The sequence below is a fragment of the Odontesthes bonariensis genome, chromosome 3 (genome assembly GCF_027942865.1).
Source record: "Odontesthes bonariensis isolate fOdoBon6 chromosome 3, fOdoBon6.hap1, whole genome shotgun sequence".
Lineage (NCBI taxonomy): Eukaryota > Metazoa > Chordata > Actinopteri > Atheriniformes > Atherinopsidae > Odontesthes > Odontesthes bonariensis.
Window position 1 is genome coordinate 31,804,733 of NC_134508.1, and position 18,020 is coordinate 31,822,752.

The 18,020-nt window shown below is 38.8% G+C and overlaps 1 protein-coding gene across 1 annotated transcript in view; it reads left to right on the forward strand.

Annotated features, from left to right (window-relative positions):
• Positions 1-18,020, forward strand: part of tafa3a (TAFA chemokine like family member 3a) — a 127,191-nt gene that overhangs the window by 66,058 nt on the left and 43,113 nt on the right. Inside the window, exon 2 of the mRNA XM_075462220.1 lies at positions 7,479-7,591. Coding sequence (XP_075318335.1) covers positions 7,480-7,591 — 112 coding nt within the window. The 5' untranslated portion in view covers position 7,479. The remainder of the gene's footprint in view (positions 1-7,478; positions 7,592-18,020) is intronic.

Sequence of the window (18,020 nt, forward strand, 5' to 3'; positions counted from 1 at the left end):
CACAGTGCCTTGTGGGTTGTGTCTCCCTGATGCCTGATATATTATTAATTTCTGTATTTCACAGGCATTTCACAAGTCTTCATCACTGAAGCTGATGCCGTACTAATGTTGATTCCCTGTCACTCCAATCCATTCAAGATACATGAAGCAGCTGCCAGTGAAAGCCAATGTAATTTTATTCAGTACAATGCAGTTCAACTAAAGTATATGATGCTCTGCCCTTTCATCTTTGATTTTTAAGTAAACAGCAAACAATACATTGATAATAAGCTCCATTTTTCTTACATAAGTGTGCCATTTAAGCTGTTTCTTTTTGATTTGTAAAGAACACTTGGCCCTTCTAGAAACAGACATTTTCAAATCCTTTGTAGTTAGAAATGCAATAAAAATCTTACAAAACATAAAATCAAGTCAGTCATATACCTTTCTTTAAACCAGTCTGCCTTTCCTCTTCTCTGTCTCCACCTCACACATTTAAAAGTTGAGCTATTTAAGGATCCTCAGAGTTAACAATAAAGGGAAGTGTACTGTGCAGGATCTACTGGCAGCAGAACGGTGTGCGAGCAAAAAGCAGTGGTGCCGTTTATGAACAAGAAAGCAGGGCGTGGAAAAAAGAGCTGGGATTTTTTTGCTTGCCAGTTTTCATGCCAAGGATGCTGTCAGAGCAAGGTACAGCTCAGTCTGGGAGGCAGACATTTCCTTACTCACACGCAGTCATTGTTTCAAGTTATGTTAAAGATGTACTGCACTCTTAAACATGTTTTTGAGCTGTGGACTTCATTATCGGGCTGAACTGTGAGGAAACTGCCATTTTTACCAAATTATTAACAGTCTGCATTTCATCTTCAATTCAAAGTCATCTCAAGGCACTTTAAAAATATAGTCCCATTCAATCCAATTAATTATAATTAAGTTATAATCAAATTAAATCAAATTCATTTTAATCCAAATTAGTCTAATTTATATAATGCCAATTACCAAATGCCAAAAGTTGATAAGGTCAGTAAATGTGAAAATAAAAATCTCACCTTTTGTTTTCAAACCAAAGTCAACTATTATTGTTGACTATCTAATCTAACTATCTACTACAGTCCCAGCTGGTGTGTTTGAATATGTAACATTTGGGCAGAGTAATTTTGCACTGTTAAAATGATTCCCCAAATAGTTAAGGCATCTTAACACCAAAATATTGCATACCCGTTGGAACCCGTGGTGTGGCTTCTCATCCCTTCACAGTACATGACATGCAATGACATGTACAACATGTAAAACACATGTTGTAATGACATGCGACATGACTTTGTCTGTTATTCATTTGCTAGCTCACGAGAGCAGACTACATGATCACCATTTGTATTTACAATGAGTGCTTTTTTCCCTTTAACTAATGTTACCTTCCTTCTCAAAGAAGCTTTATCTTCTCTTGCACTTGCCTCAGCTCAGAGACCTATTGACAATACTTGGCTGTAGGTAAAGGCCTGTGTTCATGCAGTTTAGAACCCCTTAAGTCCTCCACTACAGTAAAGGTCAGGCTAGTCTGAATGAGAGAAGTCCTTCACGTCAAAAAGGGTACCTTGAATCTTTAGTCTCCTATGGTTCTGGACACTGAGCAACTCTGTCTCACACATCCACCTCACCATTCTTCCAAGATAATCTGTGACCTGCCTCAGCATCAGGGGCAGCCTAAAGTTTGAGACTAGGACAACACACCGTAAGAGAAATGGCAGAGGAGATGAACAGGACATCTTGGAAAGGAGGAATCCACAAATTTACTATGAATTTACAGCAGGATCTTACTCTATTTAAAGGGACACTATGTAATTTCTTCCCCCATCTAGTGGTGCAATTTTATTTTGCAAAGTTGAATGAATTTGCTCTCTAGCGCCTCGCGTTTTCAAATGTGCGTTGCAACTTCTTGAAGTATGGCAGGCGGTATGTGTCAAGATTGAAGAAGCTGTATAGATTCAGACTCAAGGTCCATACTAACAAAAAGACATCAAGACACACAGTACAAAGGATTACATAACACACATACAATAACACTATAAATACAGATGACAGATAACATGTCAGATAACACAAGTTGACATAGCCTTTGGTGTGCAAGCAATGCAATTAGTCATATTCCGGGAGTTACCGGAAGTGACGTCGACGCAGCGGTAGCGTTAGCAGCAGTGTGTAGTTGCTATCTGGAAAGTGTTCTTTTAAATAAACTCCCGGTAAACTTACAAACTTTCTACTGCCTCGTTTTGTGAGTTAAGAGCCTATGTGTACTACGGCAGACGTTTGGTAACAATCAATGCATTATTAGTGGGATAATTTACGAGATAAAATCTATTTACCATTAGCGCCAGTAATAAGCCATTCGGCGGACGTGACGTCAAAATGACGTCATTTCCGCTTGCAGGCCTGGCGTTGGGGAAAACGCGATTCGAAGTGCTTTATGTCCCTCTCGGCACTTCGTTGTTTTTCATAGACCGGAAGGACATGGCAGCCTCCATAGAGCTTGCCCGCTCTAGATACAGACAAGTTATTCTTCACTCAGGAGGATAATTGAGATTTTTGACAGATCATTTTACACCAATGAGGACTAATTTATGAATGAATATGTTGATTTGAGCGAATAAAAGACTTAATATATTACATAGTGTCCCTTTAATAACAACTGTAAATTACAGTTAGATATAAAACTTTCACGTGTAAATTACTCGTGAAAGTTTTAGGTAGCTAGTAGCTTTAATTCATCATTAGATAAAAGGGTTTTCTGTTGTCAGGCCCACTCTGAAACACGTGTCTGCTGTGTTCTTCAGTTGTTGGTGGGTTTGGGAAGTTCCTGTCTTTGTAATAATAACAAAGTTAATAGTCAAAGCAATGTTTAAGGTTCTGTTGGTAAGGTTGCGGTTTATTTACCTTCATGTTAGATTACTGCAGCTCTGACAACATGACTCCAGCTGGTTGTCGGGTTGATGGAATCCCCATGTTTGCATAAGAGGATAAATGTAAAGTGGAGTGCTGCTGCAAAGGAAATGCTAGTTTGAGAGGCAGAAATTGACCTGCCAAGCAGAGTTTACAGAGACTTTACTCCCTGCTACAAGGGTTTCAAGTAGTTCTTGTGAAGTTCTTGCACAAATTTTCATAATTGTAATGGTGTTATTCAATTAAACAATTTGACATTGGTTGGATTATTATTAACTACACAGAATTGTGTCAGAGTAGCTCCCAATACAGATCAACAGTGCTTGATTTTTTTTATATTTTTTGTCTTCGTTTAATTTGTATGGACTGATGAAAATGAAATCCTAAAGTAGCTGATTTTATTATTAGTAGAGTTTGTAAAAGTATGTTAAACCCACAATTGTCCAATACTTGCAAACTGTGAAATCCTGCTTAATTGAACTGCGATATATGCATTGTAAAATAACAAAACATGTTAGGTCTTCTGCCAGCATGAAATGTTTGAAACTAACATCATCGCTCACAAATTATTGGTTATCTTCCTAAATAATCAAAGCACAGAGTCAATATTCGGCTTGTACCGTTACAGATAATGCCCCATTTTTCTGAAAGTTATTACATTGAAATCCACTTACTGTACAACCGAGTACATTAACATCTAATATCACATTTGACATGAGATTAATGTCACAAAACAATAAGGATTTTCAGTAGAATTAGGCTTAGAGGGATGTGCATTTGTTGGCAGAGATAATCTTGGCTGACATGCACCACTCCCTCATATTCACCTCTCATGGCAGCCTTTAGTTTGCCTTACCTTAGGTCAACCCAAGCTCCTCTTCTTTGTCCAAATCTGGATTATCTGGTTTCAGCATTTGACCAGACAACAACATGTGCTAACTTAAACCCCTGGCTTCAAATAGCTCCCTTGGTGGTTTTGTGGTGATGTTACAGATGCTGAGTTTTTCTGTTTTTTTTTCTACAGTCTGTTCGCTCATGACATTGTGATTGCGTCAGCTGTCTAAGCTTGTACAGCATTAGAGCGTTGTGTTAAGATCTCACCAGCTCTGGCTGTCAGTACAAAGACATTCACAGCAAAACATCTCATGCGAGCCTCTGCCAGATAAGCAAGAGTTGATCTTTTTGCATGAAACCAAGCATTTTACTAATTTGAGTGGCTTGCACTGGAACCGAGTTCAAAGCAAAGCTGTGATTTGCGGCTGCTTTCTCAGGAGAGGGGAGACAAGCTCTGTTGGCAGTAAGAAGAGCCACTTATTGTTTGTTCCACTCTCCATGGGCCCCTCAGATGGAGATGGAGAGTATTACCGGACAACAGTCAGCTGAAAGTACATGAAGATTACTGAGCTGAGCGCATTAAGACAGACCACACAAACAGCATTACTCACCTCCGAGATAACAGCAAGTGGGACAGAAGAGAACATAAACAGACGCTTTTTGCTCTCTGTCTGCAGATCTAAATTGCTGTTATAATTGCGGTGTGTATGTATTTTCTAAAATGATCACAGAATGTATCAGCAAACATGTAGCCAGGATCTCTATGCCACACACAGGACATACCATTGAATATTCGTCATCTATGAACCGAAGATAGACGAGAGTAGGCGGGCAGCTGTGGAGTAAAAAAGTTCAATCAAACTTATGGAGGTGAACAGCAGACACTGAGGCAGAATAACAGTAGTCCCAATCAAACAAAATCCAGGCAAGAATTCAAGGGACTAACAGGGCTGGTGACACAAGAGTGGATCACAGGAACAAGACAGGTGAGGTACACAGATGGACTGACAAAGGAAAAAGAAAGACAAAGACTTTATATGAACATTCTGACTTAGTTTTGGTTTATATACGTATATATTCTTACCAGTTTCTTTTGTTTAGTACCTTCGTCTCTGTTATCCATTTTGGTTATATCTATGGTTTTTACCCTGCTTGCCTCTTTACTTTTAGACTTTGTTTCATAATAAGACAATTTTGGAAACCCATCTCAGCAGCTCTTTGCATTAAGTGTTATCATAAAGTGTCATTAAGGGTATTAACACATGCATCTGCTGTAACTGCAACTGTTTTTGGCCAAAGACTTACACGGGGGATCAAGAAAGGGAAGAAAAAAAAACTAACTAAAACTAAATTGAACCTTTACTGAACCAGTACACCATAACATTGTCATAACATTTGATCATAGTCTAATGTTCAATTAAATTGACATGCAATAAATTAACCCTTTAACATTTTAATGTACTTATTTACTTAAAATAGTTGTGGGATGGATAGTCATTTTAGATGTTTAACATAACATACAGTTTGCATCTATAGATATATAACTAACACAGAACTGAACAGCAGATTCTTCAAAATTTAATCTGTGGGTATTCACTTAAGAAGAAGAGGAAGGTTTAAGAATTACAGCCTCGTTTTAGAAACTCAAAATCACAATTGCACAAATTAACATGACAATGGCTAGAACATGCTGTCTTTCAATGTTATTTGTGTGTCTTTCTGTCTTTAGATTTGTCTTCAGTAGGTGAAACGCAGCTCAATCATGTTGAGATCAGGTGATTGGCCCAGTCTTTGCAGAACATTCTGTGTCTTTACCATAATTTTATTTTACTTATTAGTTATTTTGTTAAGTACGTCTCGAGTTGTATATCTGTACTGTCAAGCATTAGCCAGTCAACTATGCTCCATTTTTCTGAACACTGTTGTCAAATGCGTCAGATCTGAGCTATTCCATGCATTTGTCTGTCATTCTGGTACAGATAAATCTTGGTTCATCAGTCCAAAGAATGTTCCAGAACTGTCCTGGGTTTTTAAGATGTATTTTTCGCAGACTCTTATCTGACCTATCTGTTGTCATGTCTAATAAATGATTTCCACCTAGTGGTGAACCCTCCTCCTATGCTCTTGTCCTCTGCCCTTGGCTTTTCTCCTTATAGTGTTATTTTTGTGAAGGGCTTTTTTCTTTACCAAGGAAGGGATCATGCGATCATAGACTAATCTTGTCTGCTGTGGATGTCTCTGCCTTTTTATGTTGCCAAGCTCACCAATGCGTTCTTTTTATCTCTGAATGTTCCTTCTATCTCTCTGATGGATTTGTTCTGCTTTTGCAGCCTAAGGATGGCCCATTTCGCTTGCATTGGGAGCTCTACTGACTACATGTTTCGGGTTACAGCAACTTTCCAAATACAAATTACACACTTGGAATCATCTTCCGACCATTTTCCTGCCTATTCAATTAATAAATATTACAGGGAATTTCCACCCCTTTCCATTAAAAAGTCTATGGATCATTTGTCATAATACATTAAAGTCCCTGAAAAAGAGGGTTGTACATATTAAAGAGTTGTAATTTACTTAAATTTACCCCAGTTTGGATATGATTACTATTACATAAAAGCCCATATTAATTGTATAAGTGTAATTTGAGTGTGATATGGAAAATGGCTACCACAATGAAAAAAGTGTAAGAGTACAGATTTTTAATACAGTATTTACCAAATAGTTGCCATTTAAAACAATGGCTTTAACACTTATATACTACAAGATCCTTCTCTTTGTCAAACACTGTCAAAAGACAGATAAAAGTGCAGAAATGCATGTCAGAATACTCCAAATTTGGATAGCCATCTATTTTCTCTAATCTCTTTTTTCTGTTGAGGGTCATGGGGAGCTGGAGTGCATCCAAAATGCTGGACCCCAAATAGGTCTGCCATCTATCACAGAGCTAACACAGAATTGAACAACCATGCACACTCACAGCCATAGCTACAGTTTGGTTAGTTTAAAACTATGAATTAACTAAAGAGCCCCTATACACCAACCTGATAATCAGTCATCTGGCACACCTCGGTGAAAATCAGTTTATCTTGTCAATTTGGATTGTCAGAGTGAGAGCCCACTCTGGTTGGTATTACACTGTATTGACTAAGTGCATGAGAAGAGAAGTGGGAGTGATGAGAGAAAGGCATGTGGAGTGAAGAAACTGAAAACTAACATGATTCAAGAGAAACTAGCTTTATATAATACAGAAAGAGACACACTGCCAATGTTACAAACAAGAAACTTCTTGCTATGATGCAACAGAACTAACTAATACACCAATGTGTTGCCCAAAAGTTGAACAGTTTGTACAGATTTACAACTGGCACTCAAACAAATCCACTGGTTACTACACCTCCATTATTCTGAGGCCATTGTAACTTGAAATGTTGGCAGTTTTTCAATGTTGGCGTAAAACATCCTTGAGAAAAGGTTCTCATTGGTGTGATGATACTTAGTCACATTTCCTGCCAATGTGTAGCCACATCCTCTACGCAACAAAAATACCCAAAAGCTCTTTTTTTTTGGTGACTTTTGGAGTTCGGCTAATTGACCACCTGTGACGCTCAAGTCAAAGCTCTCGGAGTTGGTTGGCTTTAGCCCAAGTGACCAAGCTCCAAATGCAAGAGTGTTTTTGTGTTGGTGAATTAGCTAACTGCTGTTGCTTTTTTGTGTCTTATTCCTTCCAGAATGCAGGAGAGGGACCTACAGAGCATGTGCAGAAGGGTGCTGCTGCTGACCGTCTGTATGGTGTCTCTCTGGGGACAACTGACCAGTGCATCTTCACACCGAAGCCACATAGGTACTCTGCATGTGCTCCTTTTTGATCTTTTTTTGAGGATAAGTATCTGAATACCATTTCCTCTTTCATATGGGATTGTTTTTCCTTTGTAATACACAGAAACACACGTTCTCACCCAGATGTACTGTTTTGGGCATCTTTCCCAAAACAACTGGAACAGTATTTTTTTCATGTGCTCCTTAACTATGATTATTTGTCCATAAAATGTCTTAGTAGCCTTAGTAGATGACTGAGGGCATTTTAATGTTATTTTGAAATTACTGAGAGATTTTTACTTCCAGGAAAAAACAGCAGCATCATACTAGGAAATATACCAGCAGGAGATATATATAATTGTAATTTGTAGCAGTAAGAGCCAAAACAGAACAGATAGTGCCTTGTTGAATAAAATTTAACGATTACTGAAGGAGAGCCCTGCATATGTTTTTTGTAATTCATTTTTACCAACCAAGTTCAGAATTTAAAAATTCAGATGATTATATTGTTGAATAGCCTTTTGTCACTCAGAACCACACAGTAAATCACCACACTAATGTGGTGAAAGACATCAGAACAAATTCAATTTGATTGCATTGTGTATAAATTGGTACAGCATTCACAGTATGTCAGAAGTAATTTTTAAAAGCCACATGTGCTCACCAAATTTCACTCCTCGGCCTTTTTAGATTGAAACTGACATATTAGCTGGACTTTCCTAGTTTCTGTGAAAAACAGTAAGGTGATGATGTTTTGTAAGGTTGCATTTAGCACATGATGATCGTTCAGTGGAAAGACATAATCTCAGTGTACCGAGTGTGCACACATCTCTAAGGGAGTGTGTGTTTCAGGCTGGGAAGAGGACCTTTCGAAGTGATTCTCCCTAATGAAAAGATGGCTTGAACCCTGGGCAGAATGGTAGAAAATGTGACTACACTTTGAAATAATGAGCCATTTTCCACTGGAGGAAAGTCAGCGCAGTGTGGCTGAAAGCAGAAACATGACCAGTAAAAAGACTTTGATTGGATAATGACAGGATGGAAACAGAGAGACGGCTCACATTATCAGAAATAAAACGTATCTGGTCAAGGTGGGCTTCAGAGCAAAGCAAAAACAAGTTGAAAGTTGCAACAGCAGAATTAATTTCATGTCAGGCACTCTTTTGAATGTGTTGAATGGTTTTACAAATAAATAGCTTCCTTTCAGAGTCACCTCTAGAGATGCCTGGAAGCAGGAATCCATTTTAAATAGATTATATGTTTTAGTAATATGTTATTGGCCCTTTTTTCCTCATAAATAAGGGATCCTGATGTACAGGGTTACTGGGGTACATGCAGATCACCTCATCTACCAATGTATTGGTCACCTAATACAGTCCAATGACATCTGGAATAGGCTCAAGCTATCATTAAAAGTAAAGTCATGAAACAGATCAGTGACATTGAAGCCTTTTAGTAATTATCATTATTACGTAAAAATACACAGCAACAATATCATTTATGTTTTGGGATTATTGAAATTTGATTTAATTCAAATTCAAATGCTACCTATGCTGGAAAATATTGTGTGCCACTGCAATTCTGTTACAGTAAAGTGTGGTAGTATTTACAATTATGTTTTGGCCATATACTGCAAGGTTTCTCCCCACCCCTTCCCAGTCTGATTCATTTTTGAAAACATGTGTTGAGATATGTTACATTAATGACAATTAAAAATTAAAATATGAATTTGAATTGTTTCCCTGTGGCGGCCTGGAGGGAAAAAGCCTATGAAGAGACCTTCTTATGCTTGATGGGTCCTGATGAGAATCAGGCAGGACTTTTCAGCACTAAAAGGATTAGATTATTTCAGAAATTCAAAAATATTCAAAAATAATTCAAAAATATTCAAAAATAATTAAAAAATCATTAAAAAATAACAGCGGAGCACCTTCTCACACAGACTGCTTCAGCTCTGCTGTCGAAGGGACAGATACAGGAAATCTTTACTGCCACATGCCATCACTCTGTACAATAATAGTTAATTGTCATTATGGTATCTCAATACCATAACTGCATAACCGCACAACTGCATTGTTGCTCTTTGATGTACATATATTTTTATTTTTATTTTTTTTATTTTTATTTTTATTGCTGCTACTGCAAAACAATTTCCCAGCTGGGATGAATAAAGTAGTTCTATTCTATTCTATTCTATTCTATTCTATTCTATTCTATTCTATTCTATAACATAAACTTTGGACAGCCCATCAACAGCTCCATAGTGTACCAGCAAAGACATTTTAGAAAGGCACAGCCAGATGATTAAATAAAGGAGTTTTAGACTGGATGTTGCACTTTTCAGTTACTGAAGTCGATTCTGCTTCTCCCTTTGTTCATATTTTCTTGGGTCACTAGACAAGAAGAAAACAAAAAAAGTAAAGAAACTTTAAAGTTTTCTTCATTCAATTCCTTTGATGAATACCTTTCAAGACGAGCACTGGAAGATAAAGGTAGTTTTGCCAAGCGGATATATATAATTATTACTGTTTGTTTAGCATAATGATTTGTGTTTAGTAATGGCGTGACATGTCAGCTGTACTGCTGTGTGTAAACTTATTTTGTAGTGCATTTATTTTGATTATGACGAACCAAGACTGGGTGGAATGCTCTCTCCGGGTCGGGAACGAGATCCTTCCCCAAGTGGAGGAGTTCAAGTATCTCGGGGTCTTGTTCACGAGTGAGGGACGAATGGAGCAGGAGATTGACAGACGGATCGGTGCGGCGTCTGCAGTGATGCGGGCTCTGCACCGGCCCGTCGTGGTGAAGAAGGAGCTGAGCCAGAAGGCGAAGCTCTCGATTTACCGGTCAATCTATGTTCCTACCCTCACCTATGGTCACGAGCTGTGGGTAGTGACCGAAAAAAACGAGATCGCGAATACAAGCGGCCGAAATGAGTTTCCTCCGCAGGGTGTCTGGGCTCTCCCTTAGAGATAGGGTGAGAAGCTCGGTCATCCGGGAGGTGGCTCGGAGTAGAACCGCTGCTCCTCCGCATCGAGAGGAGTCAGATGAGGTGGCTCGGGCATCTGGTGAGAATGCCTCCTGGACGCCTCCCCGGTGAGGTGTTCCGGGCCCGTCCCACTGGGAGGAGGCCCCGGGGAAGACCCAGGACACGTTGGAGAGACTATGTCTCTCGGCTGGCTTGGGAACGCCTCGAAGAAGAGCTGGAGGAAGTGGCCGGGGACAGGGACGTCTGGGTCTCTTTGCTCAAGCTGCTGCCCCCGCGACCCGATCCCCGGACCAGCGGAAGATAATGGATGGATGGATGGATGGATGAACCAAGACTGTAGCTGAAAATTATGGGGAAATTGCTTCTGTAAACTGGTCAGGCGTAATTCTAAGAACTGTAATATTATTTGCACTTTATGGTGACTGTATAAGCAGGTGAAATACCAGCATACAAGATTTAGTAGTAGTTGTTGTAATGTCAGTAGAAGTAGTGGAATTAAAAGTAAAGTCATTGATAGACTGTTTGTTGTAATACCTCTAAAAGAAAGTAGATTTTAAGATATATTGTACCACTAACACAATAATACCAAATCCTGTTCTTACTTCAAATAAAAGGACCTGTTGTTTCAGTGAAAAAAGAAATCTTAGAAGGGCCTATCAGAGGAGAAGAGACATCATACACTGTGCCTGCTTTGAGAGTCTCTCTAGGCAGTCTTTTGATGACAGGCAGATGACGAGCAAGTGTAGGTTGAGCAGCTGAGAGTACGTATGAAGGGTGAAGCGTGTGATCATCACAGCCATTTGCTCCCAGAACCACTTTTTTGCATGGATGGGGGACGCATTCATCCTCCTGAGCATACTTCTCTGCTCAGGCATACTGCTCTGCCTTTTAATTGTTTTTCATTCTTGGAATTCATTCAAGCGCTCTGTTTTTTATGTCCATACCTAGTTTTAATGTGCACAGGTTTGGTAATCCATTAAATGGCATGATAGAGCCAATGTTAGTAAAAAAAAATCCACTCGTGGGGGAAGACAGCATTGACAGAAAGGCTAACCTGTGAGCTCATTCACGGTCACAGTCCTGACTATAGAAAGGATAAGGGCTCACATGCCACCATGTGATAGTTTTTCAGAAACTTCTTGCTTTGGATTGCTCAGATAGCAAAATAACTTTGGCATGGTCTCTCCAAATGGTGGGCTCTCCATAGTCGTCTTACTTCTTCCTACTTACTTTTTCTACCTTGTGGTGTTTGATTGCACTGATGCCTCTTTGTGGTTTTAGCTGTCCACTAAGGTTCCTCATGGTCGGAATATTTGGTGTGGACTTCTGCAGATGTGCTTGGCTGGTCATAAGCATGTGCTCATCCTCTCTTCAACAGAAAGCGTAAAGCATCCTTGCACAGCTCAACGGGTTGACTAGTTTGTCCCTAGTAATAAGTAGAAATCATGTTCTCTTACTGTTTTCCTCAAGAAAATAAACACAAGACATACAGCAGATGAAAATACAGGGTGTACAATTTGATATATAAGCGATGCAGGCTAGAAAGGAAATTGAGTTTTTTTGCTGATATAATACAAAAGTTTTTGTCGAGGGGATTTTCTTTATATAAAAAAAAATATTGTCACCAGGCAAAATAAAAAGTTAACTTTCACCAAGAAGGTTGAAGCTGTGTGTGCTTGCTGGCTTGAGCCCAAGTAATATTCTTCAGGGTTGTGTTTTGAAGACTTAGTGACAGAAGTATGTGACAGGCCATTTCCTGTTTAAACATGACCATGCACAAGAAATTATATTTAAAGTTTAGTGTTTAGGACTTGTCTGGCCTTCACAGTTAAGCTGTAATGCTGAGTACAAGCCAGGCCTCACTGTTTACCATTACTGAAGACCTTGGCGGTGAATTGAGAAATACTTTCAAGAGCAGCAGCAAGCTGTTTGGAATAACAACAAACAATCAAGTACCTCTATAATATTCAGGTGCTCAGATACCTAAGTCAAATTACACGTTTACTTCGCACCTTGTATAATAACTGATCACTACCTGAATGCAACCACTACATGAACAAACATGGCTCATCACTACTACTTAGAATACAAACATAAACCAGCTTTCCGAAGCTTTGCGTAACAAAGTTGAATCCTTTGCCTGCTCATTCTGCATATTCACACATATTTGTTTTTAGAGATTACATCATTGTGGACCAACAGGAGAGAACTGAATCGCACATGTTTAAATACAAACATGGTGTATAAACCATTTAATCTCCAATTTTACATTGTACTCTCTCTTTTTTTTACATTTAATCTCACACTTGTAGATTGTGCACTTATTCATGGGATTTATTGGAAGACTGAGGGACAGCCAATACAAGTAGACTCTCCACAGACTGCACTGACACTTCTGTAATCACGTAGCCTGTCCCTGAGCTACGGAGGTCAAACCAAGGTGGGCCCAATAAACAAACCTCTTTAGCCCCTCTGTTTATTGAGGTGGGGGATTTGCCAAAGCAATTGGACCTCTCACCATTGCCTGACTGGAGCAGGCTGAGCTTACAGAGTGCACACATAACCCCCTGTAATAAGACCACTGCATCCCCCAGAGCACCATCTACATTCATTAGCTAGTCATGAAAGAGTGGAAAGGGTGAAGAAAGGTGGGAGAGGGTGCTAAAGGATGGTGTTCTGAGCGAGAGTGAGTGCGGTAACAAGTACCTTTCGGCTGTACAATTTGATTTGGTCGCATCGATAGGATTTAGACTGATGATGTGACAAGGTCAAATGGGAGCCTCATTACTCAGCTATTTAGATACTTGGAAGCTTTTTTCTTAACAGTAACTCACACTGCCTCATTAAAAAAAACAGCAATCAAGCTCTCTGTGGTTTGTTGGTCAGTGTCTGCAAGGGCATATGTGGTAGAGAGGAAAACAGACACGAAGAACACATTTCCCACTGAGGCAACATGGCAGCAGCTCCTTCTTCGTGAAATGAAAATGCTCCAAGCTGTGCTGTTTACAGGTTGTAAACTCTGTTAGATGTTTGAATATACCACATTAAGACACATGGCTAGTAGATATTTCCGCAAATTGTAAAATGACTTTGAAGATCAGTTTTACCCTCCTTTTCTTTACTCACACACACAAAGGGCTTTTCTACCTTATTAATAAGATAAAACTATGCTTTGGCTCATTTGAATTAAGTAGAATATTTCCATATTTGCTTATGGTGGAGATTTTCTAAAAACTCTGTGATGCACTCATTCTTTAACAGATTTTTCATGCTTCAGGGGATTTCCTTTCTCTTTATTTTACTCTATGCAAATGCTGTTAATTTTTTTTGCCTTTCATTCTCAGTGTTCCCTACTATTCAATATAAGTCATTCTCCACAATCCAAACTGATGATAGAATCCAACACAAGGTTTCCCCCCACCCCTTCCCAGTCTGATTCATTTTTGAAAACATGTGTTGAGATATGTTACATTAATGACAATTAAAAATTAAAATATGAATTTGAATTGTTTCCCTGTGGCGGCCTAGAGGGAAAAAGCCTATGAAGAGACCTTCTTATGTTTGATGGGTCTAGATGAGAATCAGGCAGCAATAGAGGACTTTTCAGCACTAAAAGGATTAGATTATTTCAGAAATTCAAAAATAACAGAAACTGTGGGCAGCCCATCAACAGCTCCATAGTGTACCAGCAAAGACATATTAGAAAGGCACAGCCAGATGATTAAATAAAGGAGTTTTAGACTGGATGTTGCACTTTTCAGTTACTGAAGTCGATTCTGCTTCTCCCTTTGTTCATATTTTCTTGGGTCACTAGACGAGAAGAAAACAAAAAAAGTAAAGAAACTTTAAAGTTTTCTGCATTCAGTTCCTTTGATGAATACCTTTCAAGACGAGCACTGGAAGATAAAGGTAGTTTTGCCAAGCGGATATATATAATTATTACTGTTTGTTTAACATAATGATTTGTGTTTAATAATGGCGTGATATGTCAGCTGTACTGCTGTGTGTAAACTTATTTTGTAGTGCATTTATTTTGATTATGACGAACCAAGACTGTAGCTGAAAGTTATGGGGAAAACAACAGCTTTTATTTATTTAAAGCTTATTCAAAGCCTAAGTTGGAAAAGATTTGAACCCTAAAACATGAAGAAAATGCTTTTTTTTCTTTTTTTCTGGCTATTTACAGCATTAACTCATTCACAAAGTAATGCATCTTTGTCAGATCCTTGCTGTTATTTTCCTCCGGTTATTCCGGCTGTTCCGTGTGTGTCAGTTTTTGCTGTTTGGTATTTAGTTTTGTTTTCATGGTTTAGTTTGTGGTTTTCCATCTCAGCCACGTTTTGTCCTCCAGTCTGCTGATCCTCATCATCTCTCCATCCCCAAAGCTTAACAGCACCAAATAGTGACATATTTTATTCAATATTATACATGACCCCTTATACATGAATAAATTAAATTATGATGAACATGAGCATAGAAAACACATTAGCCACTTAACAATCCTCATTAGAACCACACACGGACACAAACCCTTGCTGCTCTGAATGTATCATGGTTTTAAGATGTTACAGTTAAAGATGGTACACACTTTCTCTCTCAGCTCACAGACTTTAAACAATGAATTATAAAAACTGAATTGCCTTTCTAGTCTCTGGGAATGCTGTAAAAATATAAAACATGCATGGATAAAACATGAGACATGATACAAATTAATTATTGAATAAGTTTTGCAGATACCTCTACAATAATCATGGTCTGTGTTGCAGTTTTATGGAACGCCTTCAACATGCTAATTTTCTGAGCTGCAGTACATGAACAAGTTCATAGCATTGTCATATACAGTGGGCATCAGAATTCAATTTAATGTGGAGACAAAAATCAATAAGTTGTTGAAAATAAATATTACCACTTATTGTTTATTTGATTAATTGATTCCTAACATTTGATTGGTTACGCTGGTTGCCCCACAGTCCTTCAGTATTTCACCTGCACAGATAAAGGCATATGATTTCAAACATGCTGGAGGATGGTTTCAATCCCAGACAGGTGCACACACTCTCTGTACATTTCTGCCTTATTATTTCACTCAGGAGCTTCACTGTATGTTGCCTCTTCCACCTCTTGTAAGGAGCCCTGAATTTGCAATAGATGTTGTGTATGTGGATTTTTGTTGATGTACGTTAGCTTGAATTAGCTTTCCGGACACTTCACATCACAGGTCAGTGTGAAACCCTTGCCCAGAGACAGCATGACATTATACCGAGCGGCTGTGTGCAGGTCACCCCCACCCTGGGGATGCGTAGGAATGTGAGTGTGGAGCATTCATCCTGACATTTGAAGGGCCAGTAGACGACACAATTGAGGATAGTGAGCAAGCAGAGAGAGATTGAGATGGAGATGTGGGGCTGTTTGAGATGCACTGTGAGGATGACAGGGGTCAGCTCGCCCCATCTTCCAGTGGCAGCTCCTGAGATTAGAAAACCATCAAACGTCCCCTGCTATACGCATGTGAATGGCAGCTGTATAGATGAGCCATGAGTGGCTGCGTGTGGCCTTAGTTGTATTCTCTCTGTGTGTGGATGTGTAGCCAACAGAGGGGAGCAGGGGACAGTGCATGTGCAAAGAGAATATCAATAGTCTTTTTTCACTTGCATAGAGGGACTCAAAGTTCAGGCATGAGCTTCTGGGAAATGTGGGAGACATTTTTAAACACTAATCTAATACAAAGCTGATACAAAGTGGAATTCCGGTTGTATAAAACTTTTTGTGTGTAATCAATGTCTTAAACATATGCTGTGCTTTCAACAACGGGACACCCAGATTCGTTTTTCTGAGCTGTTTTTTCTTCCTTCTTTTTGTTCTAAATTTCTGAATTACTTTCGATCAATAACACAACAATACTATAGCAAAACATTTTTGCCAGTTCCTGGTCGTGTTTAAACACTAATATTACTTGGTTAGGGTTAGTAAACGATTATAGAGCCTTGGTTAAAATCCATTCTTTTTACATTTCCACTGTCATCTTAGTAGATGCCTTTTTGTTGACTGCCTGGTTGACACATTAACACAACAAATTACAACAACACTTTGACACTTCCTGGTTGGGTTTACTTTAGGCATTAGTAGCACTTGGTTAGGGTTAGAAGTCAAAACTACTTGATAAGTGTTCGAAGTAACTACCCATTTGGTCATTTCGGGGGAGCACAGTCTCAAACATCAAAGGTTTCACTGACTTTGCTGTTAAACTTTGACCTATCAGACATAAGCTGAAGTTACTATTCATATCTTCATAGTTAAAGTTGCATTTTGCTGATCCTTGCATGCTATAACTGTGCCCATCCCCTGAGATGCAATCCAAAATCGCAGGATTTGAAGCATCAGCTACAAATCATGTGTGTGCAAGCAGCAGTCTGTTTTGGAATATGTTGCATAGCTTTCGTGAGCAATGAAGGAGCCTTTCAGACGGGTTCAACTTACTTTTTACCACTAAACGAAGAGGTTTGGTTTGTTTTCAGTCTTTGATCAGATGTAAACTGTTGTTCAGTTAGTGTAAATAGGTTCAGGGATCAGACCCCATGGGAGTAATTTTCCTTCAAAAGAACCACAATTTTTTTTATTATTATTTATTAAATTTTTTCACTTGTTTAATGATGGCACAGAAGCTATTTTTAACTATGTATCTTTTAACAACTGTCTGGCAGCTAAGAAGAATGCTCCAAGACACAGAAGCCCCAAATGTAATTACTCATTACATTTGACGGTATAGGAATTTGAATTTGAAATCTTTCTTTCATTTTTGTTGATGTTTGTTGTCATCCTACATAGAAATATGTAGCTATAAAAACACATGCTTCAAGAAGGCCAAAAAAAGAAAAGAAAAGGAAAACCAGAATCCTCTTCAGCATCTGTACTCTAATTACATTCATCTCCATTCACATCTGATCACGATAAAAAAAAAAAAAACTGACTGTCATAATAGCCTAGAGTAATATCTGTCTGTGTTTCACCACAGCTGAAAGAACCCTTGCCGTGCCAGAACTGCATGCGCCAGAAGTCTTCCATCTTCATTCCCTCTCTAATTACAGCTCAAATGTAAACCCATTATCCCTCGCCACATTATGAGGTACCTCTGGCGATTCTGAAACTCAAAGAAATGAGGATTTTTGGATTTTGATAGAAATCGAAGGAGAGCCTGCTGATAACGATTTCACTTGATGAATGGAATTAGTGAAGAAGTGCTAACAGCATGGCAGTAATTGGGTCTTACAAACTAAAAGGCTGCCCTTACCCAGCAATTAAAGCAACCTCCTTTAAAGTTAGTCTGTTGTATTGCTGTTAATGGTCTATGCTTGGCTGAAGCTTAATGCAAGGAGGAAGAAAGTTCCCTTTCAAATTTGCCACGGCTCTGTTCCTTATCACAAGTTTTCTGTGCTGAAATTTTAATATGATGAAGAGTTTTTGAAGT